The sequence below is a fragment of the Poeciliopsis prolifica genome, unplaced genomic scaffold (assembly GCF_027474105.1).
Source record: "Poeciliopsis prolifica strain line A6 unplaced genomic scaffold, Auburn_PproV2 SCAFFOLD007, whole genome shotgun sequence".
NCBI lineage: Eukaryota > Metazoa > Chordata > Actinopteri > Cyprinodontiformes > Poeciliidae > Poeciliopsis > Poeciliopsis prolifica.
In genome coordinates, this window is record NW_026562382.1 from 16,525,632 (window position 1) to 16,550,789 (window position 25,158).

General features: G+C 38.2%; 1 protein-coding gene across 2 annotated transcripts; it reads right to left on the reverse strand.

The window, feature by feature from the left end:
• Positions 1 to 523: 523 nt before the first annotated feature.
• On the reverse strand, positions 524 to 23,613 carry nxph2a (neurexophilin 2a). 2 transcript variants are annotated; one of them, XM_055031586.1, is made up of 3 exons: positions 23,269 to 23,613; positions 23,024 to 23,174; positions 524 to 4,988 (listed from the first exon to the last, which is right to left on the reverse strand). In XM_055031586.1, exons 2-3 carry the CDS (start codon positions 23,066 to 23,068, stop codon positions 4,242 to 4,244), a joined length of 792 nt encoding a protein of 263 aa, XP_054887561.1. In that variant the 5' UTR covers positions 23,069 to 23,174; positions 23,269 to 23,613; the 3' UTR covers positions 524 to 4,241. The 2 variants fall into 2 exon arrangements, with proteins under 2 accessions (XP_054887561.1, XP_054887562.1); XM_055031587.1 differs by having other exon boundaries at positions 23,247 to 23,613.
• Positions 23,614 to 25,158: the final 1,545 nt, after the last annotated feature.

Below are 25,158 nucleotides of genomic sequence, written 5' to 3' on the forward strand. Positions count from 1 at the left end.
TCTGAGTTTCAAAACAACTCAAATGTAGCTTTGGGGCTCTGGTGGCCTTTATTTGTTAGTAGCTGGACTGGAAGAAGGGTGGAGTAAGATGGGGAACCAATGCAGCAAATGGCCTGAAGCAGGAAATCAGAACTGGGTTTGTAACTTCTCCATATTGTCACTTACTCCTGATTTGTGCAGTTTTTGGTATGTGGTACTTGGAGATTGGAGGCAGTGCATCTTCATTGTTCTTCCTGAGTGAAACACATCCCAGTGAAAAAAGTTCAGTGAGTATGTAGAGTGTAAATAGCAATAAATCGCTGCAATATTTTTTCATTTTCCACCGCTATATTTTTGTCATATGTTTATGCTCACGTCAAATGTTTTCTGTTCCATTCCAGGTCTTCGTTTCACACAGAGGTCATTGCCTCAGTTGCTTTATTTACCTTGCTAAATGTATGAGCTACTTTGTGCTGTGAACCCAGTTCATTTAGCCTCCTGGAAAAAACAAACAAACAAACAAAAAAAAACTCCCAACTTTAAATAACAGTCATACTTCCTTTTTATTATTATTTTTTATACATTGTTTGGCCCACACTATATTTCCTTTCTCACTATGGCTTTAGGCACTGAAAATCTATTTTAGAACTGGCAATGGCATGGTGTAATGTTCAGTTACTTTTTGTGGTTTAGAACAAACTTTGCAATTGATGTCAATACATTTCCACGTGTTACTGGTATTTAAATGAAGCTATAAATTATGTAAACTAATTTTATGGTCTTATAAGTGTGCAGTCTAAACGCCAATACTAAGAGAGGTGAAGCATGAAAATAGAAATACATATCAGCATGGTTTTAAGGGATTTGGATGAGTGCAGCGGGGGAGCCTGGTGTGACTTGATGCTGAAGGAGTAGGTGCCTCATCCTGATCAGATAAGAGTAATGGAAGCGAATGAAAAGACCCCTGTCCCTGATGGCCACAGCAAAATGGATGTGCTCCCTGAGGTGTACCTCTGGTATCATCCACGCCTGTGGACACAGATTTATTGCCCATTAAAAAGCTACACCGAAATGTACCTCTTAAAAATGGTGTGTTTATCCTGTTGAGAAGGCCTTTCAGGAATGAAACGAGACAACTCTGAGCGCCAATAGACCGTGGAGACTCAGCGTGACAAGATGCTGGGGAGCCAATTTCTTATAAGGTTTAATGCCATAAAGATTTAAAGTGATCTTCAACCATTAAATGTTAACAAAATGAATTTCCTGTGAAAATGAACATGTGCAATCACGGATATTTTTTTCCCTATTTTACAGGAGTAGATTTTAAGCAAGTTTACCCAAGCAGGTAACCAAAACAGGAACACTGTAAAACACAGAAATGGGGAAATAAAACGATATGTAACAGTTGACAATAATTTAAACATTTATGTACATGATAATCATGATAAAACACCAGAAATGAGGAGGGGTACACATTGTGAAATATCCTTAAGGAAAAATGTAAATAAACTGACATCATTTACTTTGAAGCCATAATTAAACACGTCTGGTTGTAATTACAAGTAGTACACAGCATCGACACGAGGAGTAAAACTAAAAATATCATTTCACTGTAGATTGACTGATTTATCATACACCTCACCAACAAGGTGACAGGATCATTTACAGATGATGGGACCATGAAGTAGCATCGGCTGAAATAATTGCAGTGTCATCTGTGGCACATGCCCTAACCTAAAACCCAGGATGTGTGCAAGCAATGCAATCTACGGCTTTCCGTGTGATGGTGCGTTTCAACAAAACCTTTTAAAACTGTCTGGGTGATTGCAATGTCAAAGCACATTACACCGTGTACTGCTAAACTGCTTCTTTTCCACTTTAAGTCTGCTAGATTAAGCTTCCTGTACATTTGGGAAAAAGCCAGGATTTTTTTTTCCAAATACATTCCCACTTCTTGAAATCGCAGACAAGGTTTTTTTTTTGTGTGTTTTTTTTTCCAACTTCTGCTCATTTTCTTTCCTTTTTCAGTCTCTCTCCTCTTGGTGAATAGAAATTCCCAGGCTAATTAAAGCCTATTAAAGACAGGTAATGTCAGGGCTGGTAGCAGGACCATGACAAAGTGCTGATAATTGTCTGCCAGACTCACTAAATCCACCTGTCCTGCAATTATTGCATCCCTCTCCCCTTCTCTCCTGACACATTAATCCACTGCATGGCTCGCTCGGCAGGCTGCTGCCTCAAAGTGCATCCTGCAAACACAGATGTTGGATTTCAGACCGGTTTAGCACACACATGCCTTGGGATAATTGCGGCAATCAACACAGGAGAACTGAAATACATAATAGTGCCTGGCAAAAGTATTTATACCCCTTGGAGTTCTCCACATTTTCCCACATTGTAAAGACAAATATTTGTGTATTTTATAGAGATTTTAAGTGAAGTAGCATCTTAAAAAAGCAGTGCATAACTAACGAAGGAAAGAAACTGTACTTTGTTTTTGTTTTCAAAACGAATTCTCAAAAGTACTGTCTGCATCTATATTTAGTTTCCTTTACTCTAACACTGACAAAAATCCAGTGCAACCGATTTGCTTCAGATGTTACATAAACAGTAGGATAGACCAGTGGTAACATAGCAACTGATTTCAGAGATCCACAGCTCAGGAGCAAGAATATGTTAAAAGCACTATTAAAATTAGTATTAGTTAGGCTGAACACTGGTGCAGCTGTGTGTGGGTTTTGCATGGATACTCTGGGTTCCTCCTGCAGTCTAAAACTATGCATATAAGGTTATTTGTTTGCTCTAAATTGCCCTCAGAAGTGAATGACCCAGAAGTGAATGACCCATGTGGTTTTTTAAACCACATGGAGGAAAAGGATTTGTTATTATTATTATTAGCTGTGTACGTCACAAATTTGGCCTTTATAGATGAGCAATTAGAAGAAAGACATTTTTTAACTAAAACCTTAAGGGGTTTTATGCACAGTTTGACATAAGCTCTTTAGGATTTACAACAAAAAATATACTGTGGTCTACATGCACAATGTCATCTTGACATAAACCTAAATTACTATTAAACAAGGTGGTGGCAGCATCATGCTGTGGAGAGGCTGCTCAGACTTGATGGAAAGATGGATGGAGAGAAATATTGGGCAATGCTGAAAAAAACACGAGGCTCGGGTGGAGGTTCAGTAGGACAAGTGCCGTAAACATATAATCAGATCTGGAGTAAAATCACAGCATATTCATGTGTTAGAAATTCTCAGGCAAGGTCCAGAAATGCTCTAAGCACAGAAAGAAATAATTCTTGATTTGCAAAGCTAGTAGACACTCCAAAAGTCCTGCAGCTGCTACTGCAATGAAAGAAGGTTCTACAAGGAATTGATCCAAGGCAGCTGAATGTGGAAAACTTCAAGCAGTATGAGAATGTTTGCAGGGCATTATATGCACTATAAACCTCCAGAAATCTGTAAATTGATCTGTGTATTTTGTCATGTGTACACTGGAATAGGCTTAATTAGTCATTTTGATCATATTAATACATATGTAAGAAATTTAACAAAAGATGTTCCTAAATATTAATAATTATTCAAATCTTTGAGACACTTATTGGATAATTTTGAAGTAAAACACTATCCTTTTTGACTTTTCCAAATGCACAAATAGATATCCGCTCTAGTTCAAAGTCAAACTTTGAATCCATTCTCTGTTTTTGTAATACCATATCCTGACATGAACATTTCATTAATGTATGCCTTTTTAAATGCCAGAGTTTTTTTTAAAGAGAATTTTAAGATGCATCAAAATCTTGTCTCGTATGTTAAATGACTATCTCAATTAGGTGACAGTTTTTGGCTCCAGCACTGCCAGATTCCAGGTTTGCACTTTTAATTGGTGCAACATTTTGCCCATGGTCTAGCCTTGAAGAAAACATCTGGACAACACACTAATTACATCAGCGAACATGTGCTGTTGTGGGGAGGATTTATGCAGGGTTGGGAGCTAGCACTGCCTTTTACTTTGTCAAACCCTTAAAACCAAGTCTCAAAGGACCAAACTGTCTGTTATTTTTTTTTTTTTTTTTTTACTGGATACAACTGCTATATTTACAGAGGTTTTTTTCAAATATTTGAAGTGTGTTTGTCCTCATCGAGTTGACTTTCTTTCAGCAGACTCGGGTGTTTTGTGGACTGAAACCTTAGAGTTTGACATTTACATCGGTTGGAGATGTAACCAAAGGCTGCTGCACGCCAAGAGCTAGGTCATCCTGTGGAGGAGTAAGGTGTGTCGCTGTGGTAGTTGTAGTCAGGGCATACCTTCTGCACCAGTTTATAGTCCACACTATAAAAGGCAATGTAGATGCATATGACTTTGAACGGTTTTGAGCACAGCCATGACACGTGGCTCTGCGTGTGCTCCTGATAGCACACCTTGGACGGATCAAAGCCACACAGGGCGGTCTTCTTGTTGCGGTCCGTCTTCTCGTATTCAATGCGACAGTTGAAGGACTTGGTGTCTTTGGTCTCCAGTGTTGACTGCTGGGCGATCTCGAACTCCACGACTTTGGAAGGTGGCACCAGGCTCACGGAGACATTCCCCATTCCGGTGGAGTTGTGGCGGAAGTAAACGCTAAATGTGCCATTCCCGTGGTCCACGATCTTTCCTGTGATCAGTAGGTTGAGCTTGACTGTCTTGATGTTTGAGTGGAAGTCCCCCCACCCAAACATCTTTTTGAATTTGCCAGTCTTCACGATGGGTCTGCGTTTAGTTCTGGCCTGTGCACCCTGAACATCTGTCTGGTTAGATAACCAGTCCCAAAAGTCCTCCATGTTCTGTAAATGTGTCATTTCCCTCATGTTGCTCTTGAGCTCAGGGGAGCCCTTGGCAAACAAACGCAGGGGGTTGAGAATCCGTGATCTCACCCCCGTGGGAGAAATCTTCTGTTCGCTATCACTGTCCCTCCACTCGATGAGTTCTGTGGCGCCTCCATGCACTTTCCTGCATGCGACCTTTACAGAACACAAAGGAGAGGTAGAAAGAAAAAACAATTTTAAGTGAGATAAAAAACACTTCTAAGCATAACTTTACAACAGTTTGTTACAGATTTAGATGAAGGAATAATCAACAATCTGCCCATATAATCCAGACTCAGTTTTCTCATTAAATGTTACAATTTTCAAGTGCTAAAAAAAGGTTTTCCTTGGATTCTATATTAAATACAGATCTTAGTACTGCATGGCGACCCCTGACTTATATTTTTGAGAAAATATAAGCTGAAATTTTCTCAAAAAATTTCAGCTTATATCTTTAACCCAAACTGATTATTATAAGTAGGTTATTTAAAACTGATTATTTAACTGTAGGTTAAACTGCAGTGATATGTCACTATAGTATCAGTCTCTGACATTGGTTTGATGAAGGTAACCAGAATTGTCACTTTCAGCTGCCAAATATTCAACATTTCAATGAGATCAAGGTCTAAGCTATTTAAGGGCTTTTTTAAAATATATATATTTCTAAATATATTGAAGCCAATCTGTTGTGGATTTAATAATATAATTTTGGTCATTCTCATGTTGAAGAGTTCAGATTAATTTTTTCCCCCTGACACTCGGGTACCCGGAGGGTCTTTTCTGGTAACAATATAAGTCAGATTTCAACTCATTTGTAAAAAGAACATTATTCTAGAAGTCTTGGTGTTTCTGGCAAACTTTAGTCTGGCCTTAATGTTTGTCTTTTTTGAGCAAATATTTTCTCCTTGCCTAACAGTTGAAGGTATAAAATCTCTTTTGATTTGCATGTACTTTCATACAAACAGTTCCAAGGTGCTGATGTAGGTCCTGAGATGATTTTTTTGGACATTTCTTGTTGCGTCTTGTGGTGTGCTTCTGAGATGAGGAGACATGTTTTCAGCTCCTTTGAATATGTTTCAATTGTGAGAATAAATTTGAGACATGGAACATTTTCCTTTCTAAAAACATGCTTTTTTATCACATTTCCCCCTAAAATGCAACACTTTATGTTGTTCACGTATTTTGAATTTCAGGTATTAAACCTTTTACATATAGCAAAAACAGCAAAAACTGTAGGGAGTCCAATTATATTCAAATAACAGTAGTAACCATTCATTTTAATTTATTTTATAATTTGCCTATTTGTTTGAGGGGACTGGAATTCACTCATGTTGAATTTTCTCAAAAAAAGACCTATGTCTATATAAATGTGTTTTATATCCTGAGCCTTTGAGTCAAGATGATTGAAGTTAGCCAGAAATTTGAATCTCTCACTAATGTCCGACACTAAAACCCTCCTTTGTAGCAGCTTCACAACATACACCAAGCATTGTGCTAATCCAGACACTGCGATGGGCTGCGATCCCTCCTTGCATCGCTCCAACCCTGTTTTTGCTTCGGGAGTGATTTCTGGTCCACTTCAGATAAAGCTGCAGTAATTCACAGCAATAGGCTTAGCTAGTTTTATTAGTAATTAGTAGTGCTCTCTCTCCCCAGGCCCTGTTACAGGGATCACTGAGAGAAGCAGATGTTGAGAGCACACGGCAGCGGCTGTTTGAATCATCACTGAAGACGCTGTGCACTACTCCCAGACTAATTATAATTTTGCTGTAAGCCTAACTGAAACACATGTGTACAAAGCTAACAAAGTAGGTCGTCTGGTTCAATTTGTTTTGTCGCAGTCACATTACAAACCTCTCCATCTGACACGTAATAGGGCTGCATGTTTTATAATTACAGCTTCTTTTAAATGCTCCTAATATCCCACACTGTGGTGGCACCTTAACGCCTAAAGGGGAGGAAAACGACTTGGCTATTTGGGTATGGAATGTGAAATCAATATGTCTGCTAGAGACAGTGAGGCTGGCCAATCCATCAGCCTGCACAATGCTTAATTAAGACAGTTGCTCCCTGTAAACACGGATGAATGAGGCAACTCTGTAATAATGTTCCTCTGTGTAGTTCGCGACAGCCACAGCCGTTTAATCGACCAGCCACCAGTGGCAACATTCCCAGTGGATGCTCCTCTTTCAGTAATACCTCAAGTGAGTTCTGTAGTTAATTTGATTGGACTCTAACGACACCAAAATAAAATCTGTGTTCTCCCAACAGGAACGTTTCCTCATCCCTGCAAACAAACGGAGAGGTGACTCTCGTTTCCGCCAACAACCTCAAACTGTTTTATCCATTACATAGTAAGCGTCATGCTGCGCTGCTCCAGAGGTGAAATGAAATTGTCTTTCGTTGTGAATCTCAGGTGAGCTTTGTCTTGGATAATTATAATGGAAATGAGAGAGGAACTTTAAGTATGATGAGCAACTGGGGAAATTGCTGTGACAACAAGCGGATCAGCGCAGGGATATCTAATACTTAAATGCCTCGGGAGAGATGAAGCACGGGAAACTTGAAAGTGTGCGCTGAAAACACAGGCTTTGCTTTCTCTTCCTCTCTCACTTTCTCTGCTAACACCTAATTCATTTAGGTGAGAGTGTCTGACGAAAAGAATACGAGTGTTTGTAAAAAAAAAAAAAAAAAAAAACGAGGCAAGGTCTGATGAAGGAGAATCTACAAAAGCTTAATTAAGATTTCTTAATCGGTGCAGGCGTGCTAGAGGCATTTCAGGGCGACTTGAAACAAGACATTATTATGATAATAACTGCAGACTTCATTTCAGCAGCACGAGGCAAAGAGGCGGTGGATATCTGTCTCTGTGGTTTGGTTTCTTTCTTCCTTTCTTCATTTCATTCTTTCTTTGCCTGTACGTCCAACAGAAACACAAGGAAACATGCATACCAGCAAAGGTTTTCTCTTTTGCACCGCATCATTCAGTGTTATACCAGAGCCACAAACAGTAAGCATTTCAAGTTAATATTTAGCATCAGGTGGCACGCACATTAATTCTCTGTTTAAAAAAAAGCAACAGATTCATCAGACACGCTCAACTACTGCACCCTCCGGTTTTGTTAGCAATCCCTGTCAAAACTGTACAAAAACTTAAGATGTAGAAAAATCAAGAGCTTTAAGATAATATTAATATCTGTTTTATGTCCTGTCTTCTCTGGTCACATATTGACATTTTATGGAAAAAAATCAAGTAACTTTAATAAACAAATTGACTGTTTGAATCCAGCTTTTCCTATCTGCATCTACTGACCAAACTTAAATCTTTTTTAAATTGACTTGACCATTCACACATTTATTAGCTGTAGAGTTGATTCCAGTAATGGACTATATATTGGTGTCCCTCATTCTTCCCTGGTACGACTTCAACGTCTCCACAACGCAACTGACAGTCTTTTAAACCAACACCTCCAGACGTGAGAACATTTGTTTGATCCTGTTTCCATTGGCTTCCTGTCCATTTAAAATTGGTTTTAAAGTTTTATTGATTGTTTTTAAAGCCATGCCCCATTTTATTTTTTTGAATTTTTAAGTTATTTGGAAACCAGTGAAAGAAAATATAAACATTTTATGTAATTACTGTCTGTAAGGACTAAGTGTGTGTATGTTCATTTCCCTTTGTTGCGGTTCACTGGTTGTTTTAGAGGTATTTAGAAAAAAAATGTCAGCAGTGCTGATGTCTAACTATGAGCTTAGGAAATTGTTTTATCTCAATCTTAATCTCCCCACTGAGTGAGTGTGGTGTGCAGCAAAATCCCGAGTCCTTGTATAGCCTCAATGCCTGTGGCTATGAGAAACGGGCCTCTGTGTCACGTTATATTTATACCACTGGGAGAGAGTAGGTCAGGGTCTGTTAATTAAGCATTTCTAGAAACTCAGAACAACTTAAAAAAGAGGAATAAATAAAGAAACTCAGTTACCTTGGTTTTATAATTGGTCTCGAAATAATTGTGAATCCAGTTTCTTTTAACAACAAAACTTCCTTAAAAGGGGATGGGACGGTAAAAAACAGTTATCTCAGTGTTACGAACCAAATTTGTTTTCTATTGCTAATTTGCACAGTCAATGGGAAGTGGGCATTTCTCAGTGGTCTGAACTATAGAAATGATTGATAGGCTTGGTTTAAGTTATTTGGTATAAGTTATTTGCAATCTAATGCATTGAAGGTAATAAGAAATGAACCGCTGATGAACTATGCTAAAAAGTACCAGGGTTTCAGCCTTCAATAGCTGATAGAGGACAAGAAACTAAGTAAACCAAAAACAGAAAGTTCATTACTGGACTTTAACCAAAAGATAAACATGCATATTAACACCCCAAATTTGGACTTATTGATTTACAAAATACTATTTCTATAACTTTCAGAAAAAAAGTTAAAGAAATAGCATTCAGAGAGCAAACAAGAACAGAAACAGAAAGAAATGTGAAGCATTTGTACACATGCATATCTGAAAGGTGGAAAAATCTTCCTTAGCAACATTCAGAGAGGACTTTCAAAGCCAGGGACTCTCTTGTTGTATTAGATGAAGAAAACTGCATGTTTATTGTTCAATTCCAGTTGCATCTACAGGCTTTCATCTTCATCTTGGTCTATTTTAAATAATTTCACATTGGTCAGAAGTGCATCCTCAGCTGAACAAGACTTTGTTAGTGTAGCTTTGTTTTTAGATTATCTTCAAGATAGTGCTTATACAGAGTGTTTCAACATGCTTTCACTGTTTGCATTGAACAAAAATAGATAACGCTGCATAAATCCTAACACGATTTTATGAAATGTGTATCACATTAAATGCTTGGAGGGTGCATATCAATTTTAAACATTGTTGCTGTCTTTCTGAGTTAGTCAGGCATTTCTTACTGAATAAAAAAGCAAACACAGTATGCATAAAATGTGTTTGTTTTGTTACATTTGAAAGCTGTTTTCGGTTTGCTTTTGAGTTGTTTTGTTGCATTTGAAAGCTGTTCTGTTCGCGTTTCATTTAGAGACTTAAGCACTAAAATTCACACAGTTGCCTGAGCACCAAAGATTCGCACAGTGAGTCGGGATGAATCAGCTCTGACATTTGTCTGTAATAAGCATTAAGGAGCTGGCTGCCTGTTTGTCCCATGGGTAGACATATCTTTTAGAGCCCTGACATAAAGGTAATTGCCACAGCGACCAGAACTAGCCTCTCGAAAGTTATTAAGAGGCCAGTGACATCTGGCCTCTGTATCATGCGAAAAGATGCCATTGAAGTGTATTTGCAACAAGAAGCTGGCCACATTGCGCTTTGCTGTGATGGGTGTAGGCCTAGGGCCATGGGAGAAGCGGTGGTGCTGCTTATGATGGCAGCCACAAAAAATGTGTCGCCCAGTTATCAGTTTGGTCTGTGATTGGTATGCAAGAAACTGTTTTTGTTTAATTAAGATGCTGCCTATGTAACAAAAATAATCAGTTTGAATTTTTCATACTGGATTTTTTTCCCCTGCACATAAGGCGGGGATATGTGTCTAGCGGAAATTGGTTTCAGGAATTTCTCACAATAAACAAAATGGGCAATTAACCTGCTCATCAGTGCAAGCACAGTAGTCCCAATCATGCACCTAGCTGTTCTTCATGGATTGATCTGTGCAAATTGACCTCACTTAGGTGGTGCAATTCATTTCTCTGCTAATTTTCTGTGTCCAAAGCTTCATTAACTTGATGTGTTTCCGCGTTGTAAAAATCTGGACACTTCAGTAAAACTGCACCACCTTCGCCATCGCCTGTGGTAATACCGTTCCAGCACCACCGAAACACAACACCTGTCAGCTGCTCAGGACGGTGCTGTTAGCATGAGGCCACAGATTGACTGCAGCATTTTGCTTTCAAGCATCCAACATGACAAACAGCTCAGCTGACATTAAAACCACCACAATCTCCCGACTGCCCACAGACCTTCCCATGCCATCTTCTTCCTGATGTTACGGGGCATATAATTTGTAATGATTCACATCCAGAGCTGGTTCCAGGAGAGGAGGCCCCTGAGGCGCTTTGGGAGCACTGAGCAAAGAGCCTCCACCCTGCCGAAGAATAGATTGGTGCTCTGATCGCTGGAACAGCCTCACGCTCCAGAGCCATCACTTTTAATCAGAGGCCGGCCAGGGAAATACATGGCAGGTGCTTCAGCACTGTGGTGGATCGCAACAGCAAATCCACACCGGGGGGCGCCTTACCAATCACAGAAGGCTACCGTCAGTGTGTGCGTGAGCATGCACCATATCTGCAGCCCCCCAGCATGATCCTTCAAGTCATTACCAGCTGACCTCTGTGAGAACGAGGCAGCTTAGTGTCTGCACTCAACCCACAAATCCTAATTCAAACTGATATGCGATCAATTTGAAATCAATATTCACATAATTTAATATAAATTGCACTTTATGTAATCAGGTAATGTTAAATCAGACTTGATTTGTTAACATCTGATCTGTGTCTAACTTATGTAAAATATCAGTGTTAGGCTTAGAAATATAATGTACTTATTAGTAAAACCTTAATAGTTTGTAAATTACATGTCACCTCCCCACGACCTTCAAGTAGTCGGTTTACTAATTTCAAAAGCACATTCAACATGAGATAAGTGTGATATTGTAGGACACACTAATGTAAAATAAACCATTGCAGTGATATTTATTTGGAGTTCTGCATTGACAAGTTTGTGCAGATCAGACTATCAATGCTGGTTAGAAGAGGAGCATAATTTACAGCCCATGTTTATGCTGCTAAGATTTGAACTTAGCAGTTCTAGTCAAGCAGACTGGGCTACCAACAGATCCCTTTGGTGCTGGTCCATCAGGTTTTCACACTGCTGCTCTCAGAACATGTTTTGTCATACAGTCAGTGAAAGCCACTAATTTGTAACTGTAAAAATATTAGTTAAATTGAGCATGCAAAAGTGACAAAGAATAAACAATGTAAAAATATATTACACATATAAAATATAACACATTCTGCTTAGGGCCTTATTAAACCACCTCTATGACATCTACCATGTAACGAGTTGTAAAGGTAAATGAGAGGGTATAATTTAATACAAAACACAGTGATGTGATTAAAAATAAATTATAAATCAAAGACATGTATGATGGCTTTAAAAAATAACTGCACATATGGTTTTGATTGATTCTGGATATTTTGTGTCTAAGTAAATTTAGACACACAAAGTTGTCTTTTTAATTCCTCTGAAAATGAAAAACTAATAAGAACATCATCCAGAACTTAGCAGGTCATTTGCGCAATAGCCCAAAACTAAAAGTACAAAGCCCTTAAAAGGCAAAACATCCACTTCTAATTCAAATAGTGCCATGTTAGAACACACTACTGTAAGAATTGACCCTGTACCACCAGGCAGTCCAGGTTGGCTTTATTTGTAGTTTCCAGTGATGCTAGAAGAATCTCTTGAAGACTCATTTTTGTAAGGAGTACCACCTCTCCCAACACCTCAAACATAGCAGATCATGCCTCACCTTTCCAATCTTGCACCTCATTCTCAGCCTTCATCAACATTTAAATGAATCTTGCACCTAATATTAACTTTATTGAAATTCCTTATTTTTTCTTCACGAAGGCTTGAACTTTGGTTTTCACCAGTACATCCTGGAAAAGACAGTGCATAAAATATAAAACTAGAGACTGGAAGCTTTCTTATTGTAGTTTATTTTTCAGAAAGTAACAGTCAACAATGTCCTTTAAAAATTTTATTTTGACATGTTACCTATATTAAACTGTTTTACAGATGGTGTTTAAAAGTGTGAAGATTATTACATTTTAGAGTCGTAATAAAACAAAAACATCCCAGGACTATGAGAGAGAAGTAAACTGCAATAGGTCTTTTCATTGTTTTTTATGTTATTTCAGCACACAAAAAAGAGCTATAACGCCACGTCGGCCGTACCAACATTATCATATTCTAAAAATGTAGCAGTAGGTCATAGTTATTGTTTTTGTTTCTTTCCCCATCTTACTTCCACAAAATCAATGTGTACATATTTTCAAGTGTACACATTGAAGATGAAGACTTTGAAACCACTAAGTTTTTCTTTGTGTTATGCATCGGTCCTGTAGTCTAATTTTCTGTACATAGTTCTCGAATATAAGTGTTGAGAGCTGCAAGTCTGAACACAACTGAATGGAAAAGTTGTAAAAAAATATATGCCCTTTTAAAATTGAGTCAACCATCAACATGAGCAAGCAGGCCTGAGCAAAATTCTGTTTCTATATCTTCCAGACTTGTTGATATCACTCTCTTCTGAAAAGGTTGTCAGGTTCACATTCTTCATTGAAAACTTCCGTATCCTTGTTTAGTTTTTAAGTCTTAAATTTAAAAAGTATGTTTGCTCCAGCTGAGCTATTCTGGTGTCAAAAAGTGTATTCTAGCAGCATTTTGTGTAGAGGACTTTTTGTGCCCTCCTGTTGTCACTCAAGGCTGTTCTGTGATTAGCATAAAATTATAGCATGTAACTTAACCCTCCTCTGGCTACCATAAATCTTAAAATGTGAGTCATTAGTCATGTTTACAGTGTCAGTGCAGCTCTGCTCTAGCTCAATCACAGAATTCTGTATTTTTCTTCTGCGTCAGAGCAGTCCGACTCAAATGATGCCAAGCCTCATCTCATTTGGACATTGACAAACTTGACTGCTCCAATGGGCGTTGACTTCATACTGAAGCATTTTGTATCATTAGAGAGCCACTTCCTTCAAGAAGTGATGCGCTAAACTCAACAAATTGCTCACAGTTTCTCCCCTTGCAATGAAAACGCTGCATGCACAGACTTGTGAAAACTCTCCACTGATCAATAATAGAGAGCGAACAGTACAGCAGGTGCTTTTTGCTCCTTTGTAACCCTGTCACACTAATTTGTATGTATCTTGGGCTTCAGTAGACACAAAGATGCTCATTACTCAGTAAATAATGCTCAAGCATCATCTTTACAATGCATCTTATACCACAGCATAAATGCAGTTGTATTCAGTAAATTAGAACATGTGTTTGGAGACTGCTTTGGTCAGATTAAATGTATTTTGAAAATAAAGGAGCTAAAACACACTTTCAAGATGCCAAATCTTAAAATCAAATTTTGTTAAATTGTGCTAGTAAATTCACGTAATGTCTAAATTCTAATTCTAATAATAATAACAGAAAAATTGTTCGAGGAAACTTGAACGACTAAAACTGCTTCTGTTGTCAGTGCTTTCATCATATTCCCAACACCGTAACTAACTGATGTTTAGCTAGAGTGAAAGAGACAGGTGACATAAATAAAACAGCACCAAATGAGTGAGCGAGTGAGAAGAGACAGGGAGGGGGTGTTGCAGTGAAGGTGTGTGTGTGTGCATGTGTGCGTGTGTGTGTGTGGGCGTGTGCGTGTGTGTGTGTGTGTGTCAAACGGCTCTCGGAAAACAGAAAGGGTGAGAAAACACAGCTGATATGAGTTTATTGATGTTGCAGAAAATGAGTTTTGAAACTGCTGGCAAATACAAACACAATTCCAAAACTGTAATGAAATTCTGTCATTTCGTTGTACAGATGTTAAGTTGTAGTCAAAATATTAAAATATTCTAAACAAGAAGGAAAAGACAGCAACCTTCACGAATGTAATGGTGTTGTAAGGATATTAACTTGTGTCAAATTCTATCATTGTTATAAACCAGCCAGTATTATTGAATCCTTAAAAATAAATCTAAAGAAAGAATTCTTTAACTTTCGACTGAGGGATTTTATGATATATTTAAAGAATTAGGAGACTTCTGTGTTTGTATCAGGATAAAGTCTATGTAGAACAAATGCAAAGATTATTCAGCACTTGAAAGATCGATGAGAGCTAATCACTGATAGAATCAGAAATTACATCTATTTTTAATTAAACAATCAACCCTCATTAATGATTGTTTAAGAAAATGAAACAAACAAAGATAACCAATGCAATAATAATTAAAAGGGTAACATTTTCAATCCTGGAAATTAAATTGGTAATCTAATAAATAAAGAAATAAAGACTCCATTCCCAGAGGGCTGGTGTCTTTCTGCTCCAACACATCTGATTCAAATGATCCAAGTATCTTCTCTGCATGTTAAAGTTCTACAACAAATGAACCATGATTTGATTCAGGTGTGTTGAACCAGGGAAAGAACTAAAACTGACCTCTGAGGCTTGACTTTGGACACCTTTGGCCTAAGGATAGTGATTTTATGACTTAGTTCCAAGTTTAACTCTATACTTTAAACCACAATGTTTTTGATCTTCAGAACTAAGTTGGAATGATCAAACTTTCAAAATCAAATAACAGCTACATTAGGGAAAACTTTCCTTTGGTCCAAATCAAGCTTTATGCCAATTATGAAACATGCGGAATCTGTGCAGATGTGCGGTTTTAAATCAGCCTTGTCCTCCTGTTTGGTAAACCAAGAAGTTGTCACACAAAATGGTGATCAAAATGGCTGGAAAGCGCTCTCAATATGACCAAAGGAAACTCCCTTATATAACTAAAACTGCTAAATGCTAAGACTGGAGGAAAACAAAACATAGCCATGCAGAAATTTGTGTTATTAGTTTATTAGAACAGCCAGTGATGAAGCACATCAAACCAGTTCAAAAGTCTTAAAACTGGCTCCCTGGATCTCAGAAAAGATTTATATAAAAATACTTGTTTTAGCTTATGAAGCACTGAATGGCTTAGCACTGAAATATATTAAAGACCCATTGTTGTTGTTGTTGCATCAAACTTATAGCTCATGCAGGTGTTCTGGTTCTACTTTGCTCTGAATCTCCAAAATCAAAACCAAACTTGGAGAAGCAGCATTTATTTTATGATCCATAAAAGCATAAAGGCATATTCTAGGTTTCCAGAATAAATTTCTGGAAACCTAAAAAAAATTATGAAAACATTGACTGACCCATTTGCTTAGAGTTGCCTTTAATTAATGATATCTGGGATCTTGACTAATTCTAGTCTTTATTCCAATATTTCTGATGATTTTGATGTAGGCATTTGAGAATATGCAATGTGCTGTTCATATCTTAATTGTGTAATTTTACATCTTGTTTTGCCTGCTGCTGAAATTTGCTGTATAAATAAAGTTGCCTTGCCTTACTAAGCAAAAGACAGATTTGCTTTTTACATATTCACAACCAATAATAAATTTGGGTGTAAGTATGGCTTTCATCATTTCTAAATCAGTAAAATAATAATACTGGTATTAGAGGGACTTTAACATGTCCCTCTTATACCAGTATAACACTACGGCACTCAGGTTTCCAGACTGCAGGTGTGGATAAGGGGTTTGCATTGACTGGTTAAGTGAAGTAATGTTTTGATGTGTGCCCACTCACTTTTAGTTTTATATTTAATCTGCACAATGGTGCAATGGTCATAATTTTATTGAATAAATGTATATTTGTTGATTTTGCAATGCAATATTTGTCAAGATTTCAGCAAATTTGTCATCGCATCTAGATTGCAAATATATTTCTACAAAACGAATTTAAATCAAAACTTTTTAAAAGCATTCATAACTATGCTATTAAAATCAATAAAAACATACGTATGTTAATGATGTAAATAATCCAGCTTAATGACAACTGACTAAAATTTTAATTATAACACACTTTTAAGATATTCTTCTTCACGTCCATTTGTGAATTAACTGCGAAAGGCCCTGGGGGTGAAAATGAGATGTTACCCAGCATTGCTCGGTGTTGGAAATTTAAATGTAGCGATGCTGTCGGATGTTGGGGAAGTGTTAACGAAGATCCTGGCAGGAGAGGAGGAGCCAGCGAGCGGCGCGTCTCAGAAGAGAGCCTCCAGGTAATCTGGATACTCTCCGTTATCTCGGCACTTGTCACATACGACAGCGGCAAAGCCCTCGACACTTCACTTTCAGGCAGCCGTTACCTTTCAGTGCATCATCACTTTCATAATCCCCTTACATGGTCAGAGCACTAACTCTGTGTGTAGGCTCCTGACACCTGCCGCACACCTCTGGATTTCTGATAGCAAGGATTGAAGGGGATAATACCGCAAAGCATTTAGGACTCAGTGTAATTATCTCTTGACCAGTTTTAACACCGTGCAACAATAGTGAAAGCACTTGTAAATCTTTGTAGTTAATACGAGAGGAAGTGTGTTTTTATTGTTTGTCACTTCACTGGTTTTCAGATTTCAACCGTAAAAAAAAAACGTCTGAGCATTTCTTATCCATGTTTCTGTGACAACTACCGTTTATCGTTTTTGCTCTTTTCAATACTGAGCCGAAAATGATAACAGTTTTTAATGAAAGGAAAAAAGAAAAAAAAAATAGGAGGCTGTTTTGCTTGATTTGCTCAAACGTACATCCGCTAAATTTGACAGAGCAAATGTTTCCATTCTCAAAGCTGACTGCGCCGCGTCTGATTTCACAGAAAACGGCTCCCTTTGAAGAAGAAACAGGAGCTGGCAAGACGCTGCTTCCTTTCTCTCCGAGACGCTCTGAAGACAGGTATATCACAAGAAATACACAAAGACACTGGGAAGCTGACAGAGCTTTGTCAGGGCTGAAAATGACAAGCTGCAAAAGAAAGGCCTCAAAAGCTTAGCGGCAGCAGGAAATGCAAAAGTGGGAATAATCAGAGGGGGAGATTTATTGTACTTATTCTGAAGCTGTCACACCTTGCCTTTTTACAGGGAAGCCATGCACTTTTTAATTAAAGAGGTCAATCATTTTCCTGAGCTCTGACATGTGGTGTGATTGCCTGCTACAGGACTGAAGCGGGTGGTAATTAAAAACTCTACACGTCAGACAGTAAAAAGGAGAAACCGTTTGCTTGTTTGAGTCACAACAAGTGAGAGAACAGTTACAAATGAAAGAATGCATTTTGAAGAAATTGGCCATGATTCCAACTTTTCACACTTTTTTCACACCTCTATTCTGTAACTATTTGGTGCCAAATTAAGACATTTGACAAATAAGTTCTGGAAGAGAATGGAGTCAAATATCTATGAATTTTTATAAAATTTAGAAAACTAATAATCTCCCAGGCTTTCATAGTTTCTTACAACTTTCTTCTGATGAGCAAAATTGTTTTAAAGCAAGCCACTGCAGAAATCATAGCAAGACAAGCTGTTCTATCACACTGACGATCAGGAAGCAAATATTGTCATTTAAAGGAACCCAGACTGAAATACGTTGTTACTGACAATAAAAAAAAAAGCTAATTGGGTTTACATTTGTTTTGGTCATCACATAAATGATAAAGGCATACACCGTAAATTAATAAAATGGAAATTTTATTTTGTTGCAGCCCGGCTGAAAAAAATAAAAACACGGTCAACAGTCTGTTGAACAGTAATAGTTCCACATAAGAAAATCCTGCCTGTTTTTGATATTGCAGAGCTGTAATGACAGAGCCATAAGGTAGCAGAAGCTCCCGGTATAACTCGCCGGAGGCTGCACAACGGCTATAAAAATTCATAGCTTTGGACCTAGACCACAAATCTCAACAACACATTTAACATAATGTTTCCTGCACCAGGAACACCAGCTCGTATATGGCTCAAACAAAGAATAATTTGCATTTGAGTTCATCCTGAATGTTGCCAGTATATTTTGTGACTTTTATTGTAAAGGTGATAAAATTAATTAAAATTCATGACAGGACTTTTAGTCAGAGCCTCTTAAAATCAAACATTGCACTAACAATAAAACTTACCAGTTATATTATATTGTTATATTTATACAGCAGTAATATTCACCTGAACTATTTAATTCAACCAGAGCTTACAAACATCCCTATTTAGAGATTAGAAAGGCTAATTATTCATCGAAATATAGGTTTCTTTTTTTAACGATGACGATAAATGACACAATAATTGCCAAATGGCTCTCATCAAAAGAGCAGCAACTACAAAAATAATCATCGTGTTAATAACTGTTTGGCTCAAGTCTTTAATGGGCCTTCCAGTTTCCAGATTAGCGTTTTTGTCAGCGCAAAGGGCAATTGTGTCACAGCGATCAATCATTCAGAGCTTCTGTCTCTTCATTCGGAGACCTTTAGCGAGGATTCATCGCCGCGTTGGTTGTAAATGAGGATGGAGAAAGGAACAGCTTGCAGGGATCCATACAGTAAAAGCGCAACCTGTTGTGGCTGCGGGCTGCATTTGAGGGATTTAAGCCTCAAAAACGACAACCTTTCTCCTCGCAGAGGTGATGAGCAACATGCGGGCCGAGGACGGCAAATGCCACAGACGGGTATTGTTCATGAGGGATTATCAAGTCAAGCCTTCTGGCTGCAAAGATTGTAACCCCAATATGTGCACAGATACACATCAGCACCATGTAAGCTCCGAAATGATTCCTGGAAGGCTGCGCATGCATACATGCCCTCTTCAACTCCGTCAAATCCATGTTTTAATCACTTCCACAGAAATTTTCACCGGCCTTGCCTTGCCCATTTTCTCTCACATTTTTTCTCTCTCTCCACCCAGTTTCTCTGGTGGCTTTTTGAAGACTTAAGTTCTTCTCATTTCTCCCCTCCCCGCTCTCTTTCTTACAAGGCAAATCCTGGGAGAGGTTGATGTGAAGACCAGGCAGAGCAGGGATGTGAAGAATATAAACACATTTTTTTTTATTGTCCAGGGGGAGGAAGGAGGGGTGTGTGTAGTGCAAGTGTGCAAAAGGGTTGGGCGGTGGGGTCTGTAAAAGAGACGAGGACCTTATCACAGCCCAGCAGCTCTGTAATTCGCCACCATGATAAAGTGGCAGCGCGGAAAACCTTACAAGGCTGGCACAATCCAAAGACGGATTAGGTTTTTCTGACATAAGCTTCCTGAAAAACTAATCAATCAGCCCGTGCAGCATTATCAGGAGCGTGAGATTAAAGAGCTGCTCCTAATCCCCCCAACTGTACATTTTATTACACTTCCCAGTGTTAAGTTGCCTTTAAATATAAAGTAAATAAATAATAAAACCAAACCTAATTGAGCATGGGTAAGAGAAAGAGGGTTAAAAGGTCCTTAGAGAGGGAATTTGTGTGGAATTTGTGTTTTGTTACAAAGACATGGATAAAAGTGTTGTCCTTGCTGGAGCCGACTCTGACTTTGAAAGGAGCGTCGCTCTCTCTGCCGCTGCGGAGAAAATAAGGAGCACAAACTGCTTTTATTTAAATAAACTAGCGGCAAATACTACATGAGGTTCGAATTCTGCCCTCCTTCATCTCCTGGTGGAGAGATAAATCATCAAACAGCCAGGGGCTTTTTTGACGTGGCTCAGTAGCCGGGGTGCCATGTCAGAACACTCCGAACACTGAAATGGACTTTTGATTCAAGGGCTACTTTACTATTTTATTCATTTTTAAAATTATATTCTTCGATTATTATGTATTTCTGGAACATGTCCACTTTGTCACTGAAATCTACAATACCGGTTTGCGTAATTCTAGACTACGTACATAATATATTTTTCTCTTAATGCCTGAATTTATTTACAATTATATAGGAAACTAAATAATGTAATTTTTCAGTCAAACAGATTCTAGATTAATGTGAAAATAGGGCATCAACTAAAAAGATTTAAATATTTTGTTTTGATTAAGTTTAACTTTCACATAATTGGGTAAAACTCTCACATGGCAGCATATGTGCTGAAATTACATTAATAGGCGTGAATCTTATGCAATGAGGCAGCCCTGCAGTTTGAGGTGACTGTCGCAAAAATAATCTAATTTTAGATTCACGAAACCTGATTGATCTGTAAAAACAAAAGAAGAGCAGTTTATTTATTTTTTTGTTTTCATTAACGTAACAATGATTGAGACAAGCGTGAGAAGCATGATAACCCTAAAAGGTCAAAGGGTGCAGAAAAAAGGGGCTCATCCAGGACCAATTATTGCACGAGCTGCTGCCACTGCATGCAGCACACGTAGATAGATAAATAAATAAAAGCTCACAACTACTGCCAAAAGCTTTGAGAAATCACTTGTAATCCCTTAAATCACTGCACATCAAAGTTCGACGGAAGAACCGCAGGCATGTCACAGTTCCGAAAACAAAATGCATCCAGGCTCGTTTCTTCACTCTGATCTAACTTTATTTACTTTTTAAACACAGACGTGTGTGTATATATATATATATGTCCTTTAGGTGACACAGGAGGTTAGCACTGTCACTGATCCCATCAGCACGGGCCTCGTTGAGCCTTTGTTCCAACATAATACGACCACAGAATCGCTATCCTGGCTATAACAGCTCAAGCTGGTAAAGTCTTTGTCAATGTCTCTTCATACTTAATCCTAATCTGAGTTTTAAAAGCTACACATTCCACTGTGAGAAACTCTGTGGGAGTAGAGTCACCCAGGGCAGGCAGAGGGGAAAACAGCGGAGAGGCTTTAATAAGTTTCGTCTTCATCTGTCCTGTTGTCATTGAGCTGGGGATAAGTGCAGCACATGTCACAGGGCAGAACCCACTCTCCCAGCATGGCTTTGACCCTTATATTTGTCCCTGGGGTTTGACAGAGATGCTTACTTCTTCTCCACTTGAAGTGTATGTAAAGTGAGTGGGAGGAAATGGATGTCCAAATGCAATGTAAAAATGTATTTTAAACTGAGCATTGCTGCATCCTATTGCAGTTTTGACTATGTGTTGTCTTGTCTGTTCTATTACCTTTATACATAAACATCTTTAAAGTTCAGTTTCTTTTATGTTTTGAGTGAATCTCAGCTAGATTTTGTAGCCTACAAAACTGAAGTGATATTGATAAAGTCTAAAATTTCCCCAGTCAGACGTTTGTGGGTGTCCTGGGAGGAAAGCCACCGAGGCATATAAAGAGAGCCTCCCCTGGGAGGTGGCCTGCCTATTTCTCTCTGGAGGCGCAGCTCCCAACAGGCTCAGTGCTGATTACAACAGAACAGACAGCCTTCTGCTGCTGCTGCTGCTGCTGCAGCTGCACGGTTCAAGGCTATCTTTAAAAGAAGCTCTCTTTGAGGATTGAGCACAGATGTGAAGAACTTTTTTCAATCCGATGGCATTTCGCGTTCAAGTCTGATCATGGAAAGGGGATAATCAGGATAAAACCAACAATGATAAAAAAAAAATACAATATATGAAGGAAAAATGTAGAAAGGACACATCAGCAGATGTTCATCAAAGAAAAGAAAACCCTTTGAATTTCCCCAAAGATCACAATCTTTCTTTATAGGGTTTAAAGCAATAAAAACAAAATCACACTAAAGGAAGATTATATCAAAAAAGCTTAGCACAATAAATTTCTAGTAAAGCCGAAGTAATTTTCCTTGCACTGACGTAAGCCTTATGTGAATTACAAAGAAGAAGTAGCAAAAGCTTTACAAGAAATCCCCTTTTTTACTTTAATCTCTTACTTGAATGTGTCCTTTTTAAAACTCTGGCTTATTTTGTTCTACGCCAGAGCAAGTATATTTACCAAATGTTACCAGTTCGACACAAAGGTTCCAACTCACAGCTGGGACCAAAAATAAATCTTACTGAAACAAAGGAGGTGTTTTAGGTCAGGCTGCAAGTCAGAGAAAAAGGACATGAAAGTCAGCTTGATGAAAAATAAGAAAACTCGGCAAGGACACACAAAAGAAAGGACTTCTCTTGACATTTTCTCAATAGCTGTCATATATATATATATATATATATATATATATATATATATATATATATATATATATATATATATATATATATATATATATATATATATATATATATATATTAGATGTTATTTTACAGGAAAGGCACTGTGAGGTATAAGGGAGTTTACTTTAATGTCTGATATTTTGCAAGCGACAAAGACTACAATCAAGTGATAGTATGTCTCTATAAAGTATGGTACTCAAGTGTGTAGCTTTCTCTAGTTTCTTTTGCGTTCTTTCTGAAATGCTGAGACTTGAGCAATTCGGTAATAAGTGCCTCCAGTCAAGACCAAATTTCAGCACAATTTTGTAAAACTGAATGGGAGGTTTATGGTCTGACGTTAATAAGTTTTATCTAACAAAATAAACTCCATGCAGTTTCAATAAATTGTAATTCAACACAATGAGGGCTACCCAGACTAAGTTTCAAAGTGCAACTTCAACACAGAATAGAAATGAGCTACTCAGTGAACCCAGTACTCACCTGGTGCAGGAGAAAAAACAGCAATAATGTTTGCAGGGCTCTCATCTTCAGCGACTCGTCAGTTTTAGTCAAGATGAGCGGCGGTTAAATCCTCTCTGAAAGACTTGGAGAGTAGAAGACGCGCATGCCGCTGAAACATCGCTAATATCACCTGCAATGAAAGTGGAGAGATTTACCAAAAAAAAAAAAACCTTCAGTAATAGAGGGTTTTATTTGTCCTTACTGTTCTGCAAATTTACAGATACCTCGCGCTGGAATCCTTCCTGTTCAATCCAGCAAAGAGTTCTACAATCCTCTTTAAACGTCCCCGTCTCTCAGGATGCTGGAATTTCCTCTAATGAGGCGCCTTCAAACAGCGACTTAGTTGTCTAAGTTTCAAATCCCGCCGAACACTTTTCTTCTTTTTAATCCGGAGCGATTTGAGCAAGAAGTTGTCTCTGTGCGTCGTGAAATTCTACCAAATGAGTCCCGAACCGCCGGTGCCAATGACTGCGGTCAGTCAAGCAGATCGTTCCTTCAGCTCTACTTGACTCCAGTGCGCAAAATCCACCGCTGCGCGCTTGGAGACTCCAAGGTCGGCGCGCATCTGCTCAGAGCCTCAGCACCTGAAGATTTACCTCTGAGAGTCTCCCTCTCTCCTTTTTAAAGACATAAGTAAGAGGCTTGATGTCACAGTTTATCGCTCTTTTCTCTCTCTCTTTAACCCTTTAAATGAATAGAAGTGATTAACTTGAAAGAATGAATGGAGGTTGTCGCATTTTCAAAATGGCTTGAGAAGCGCGTTAAAACGGTCTTATGGCGATGTCAAGAAAGCTCTTCATATTTGGAATAAAACTTATTAGGTTCTTGTTTTGTTTTCAGCTTATAAAAGTGTCTCGCCAAACTGGGATTTATTTATTAATTTTCTTTAGATGGTGAGTAAAAGTTTATTGTTTGGGAAGCAAACTCACTTCAGATCATACAGGGAAAGACAGCAAACGATGTCAAACTGCATGCAAGTGAAAAAGCCTTTTCACTCTGTCCACGGTGGACAAGACCGGACCGATGAAGTTGCTCTATAGAACGTGTTCCACTCTGTAAAATGATTGAAATAAAACAACTGTTCAATGATCCATTTATTTACTCTGTACAGAGTGCACGGCTGTCGTGTGGTTGCAACCACACGATGGAGCCAGAATGTAAAAAATGTCATCGGTCCGGTCTTGTCCACCGTGGACAGAGTGAAAAGGCTTTTTCACCTATATGCAGTTTGACACCGTTTGCTGTCTTTCCCTGTCTGATCTAAAGTGTATCTTCAGCTGCTTCCCAAACGTTAAACTTTTACTCACCATCTGAAAGTTTTCCACTGAAGTTAATGAAAACATGACACTGTAGATTATGTAAATAGAATAGGGCATCAAACATTTAGGACATTTTTTATGGAGAAATATAAGTGTATTGAAAAGCATTGCTACTTTGAAGTGACCTTTGACTTGGCTAACAACCATAATCAAAATGCATATTTTAAGTTACTCTATATACACTGAACACAGAAGGCTTTACAATTGTGTAATTAAAAACTGGTTTATAACCAGGATCCAAAATTATAACTACTGAGCCTTTTCACAAAGTTTTTACTTTACAAATACATGTTGTGATGGGTTGTATTCTGTGTGTCTGAGCTGTGTCTGATTGTTTTGAGTGTCTCTAAACTTCAGTGTAAAAGGTTTTGAGCATTTTTACTTTCATGGTTTCCCTATCAGCGCCGTCTCCTGTCCCAGCATCTCTGATCAACGTCCTTGCCTTACCTCATTCCCACAACATGCTGCTGTCACTGCTGTTTTTACCAAAGGATTTGTGAGTTCAGGTTCATGTTAAATGTTTTTGGTACAAAGCATTTCAGCAAAACCTTTTCTCTTGCCACTCTTTCATAAACGCCACATTTATGGTGTTCATTGCTAATAGTTTTTTGTCTGCAGATTGTCGACCCTGAATGTCCATTATTTCAAATTTTGTAAATTTCCTTGAGTTTGATATGTAACCACCCGTACACATCCACCATGGATTGGATTTACACTGATTTACTCTCAAAAAAGTATTATTGCAAAATAAATTTCTGTTAGGAAAGATGATGTCTTATCTGTCTTTTTAACTTT

Bases quoted from the DNA above. Each gene is read 5' to 3' on its own strand.
- nxph2a (XM_055031586.1), bottom strand. From the start codon at position 23,068: ATGAGAGCCCTGCAAACATTATTGCTGTTTTTTCTCCTGCACCAG. The intron at 4,989-23,023 runs GTGAGTACTGGG...TGTTCTGTAAAG, and splicing joins TGTTTTTTCTCCTGCACCAG to GTCGCATGCAGGAAAGTGCA.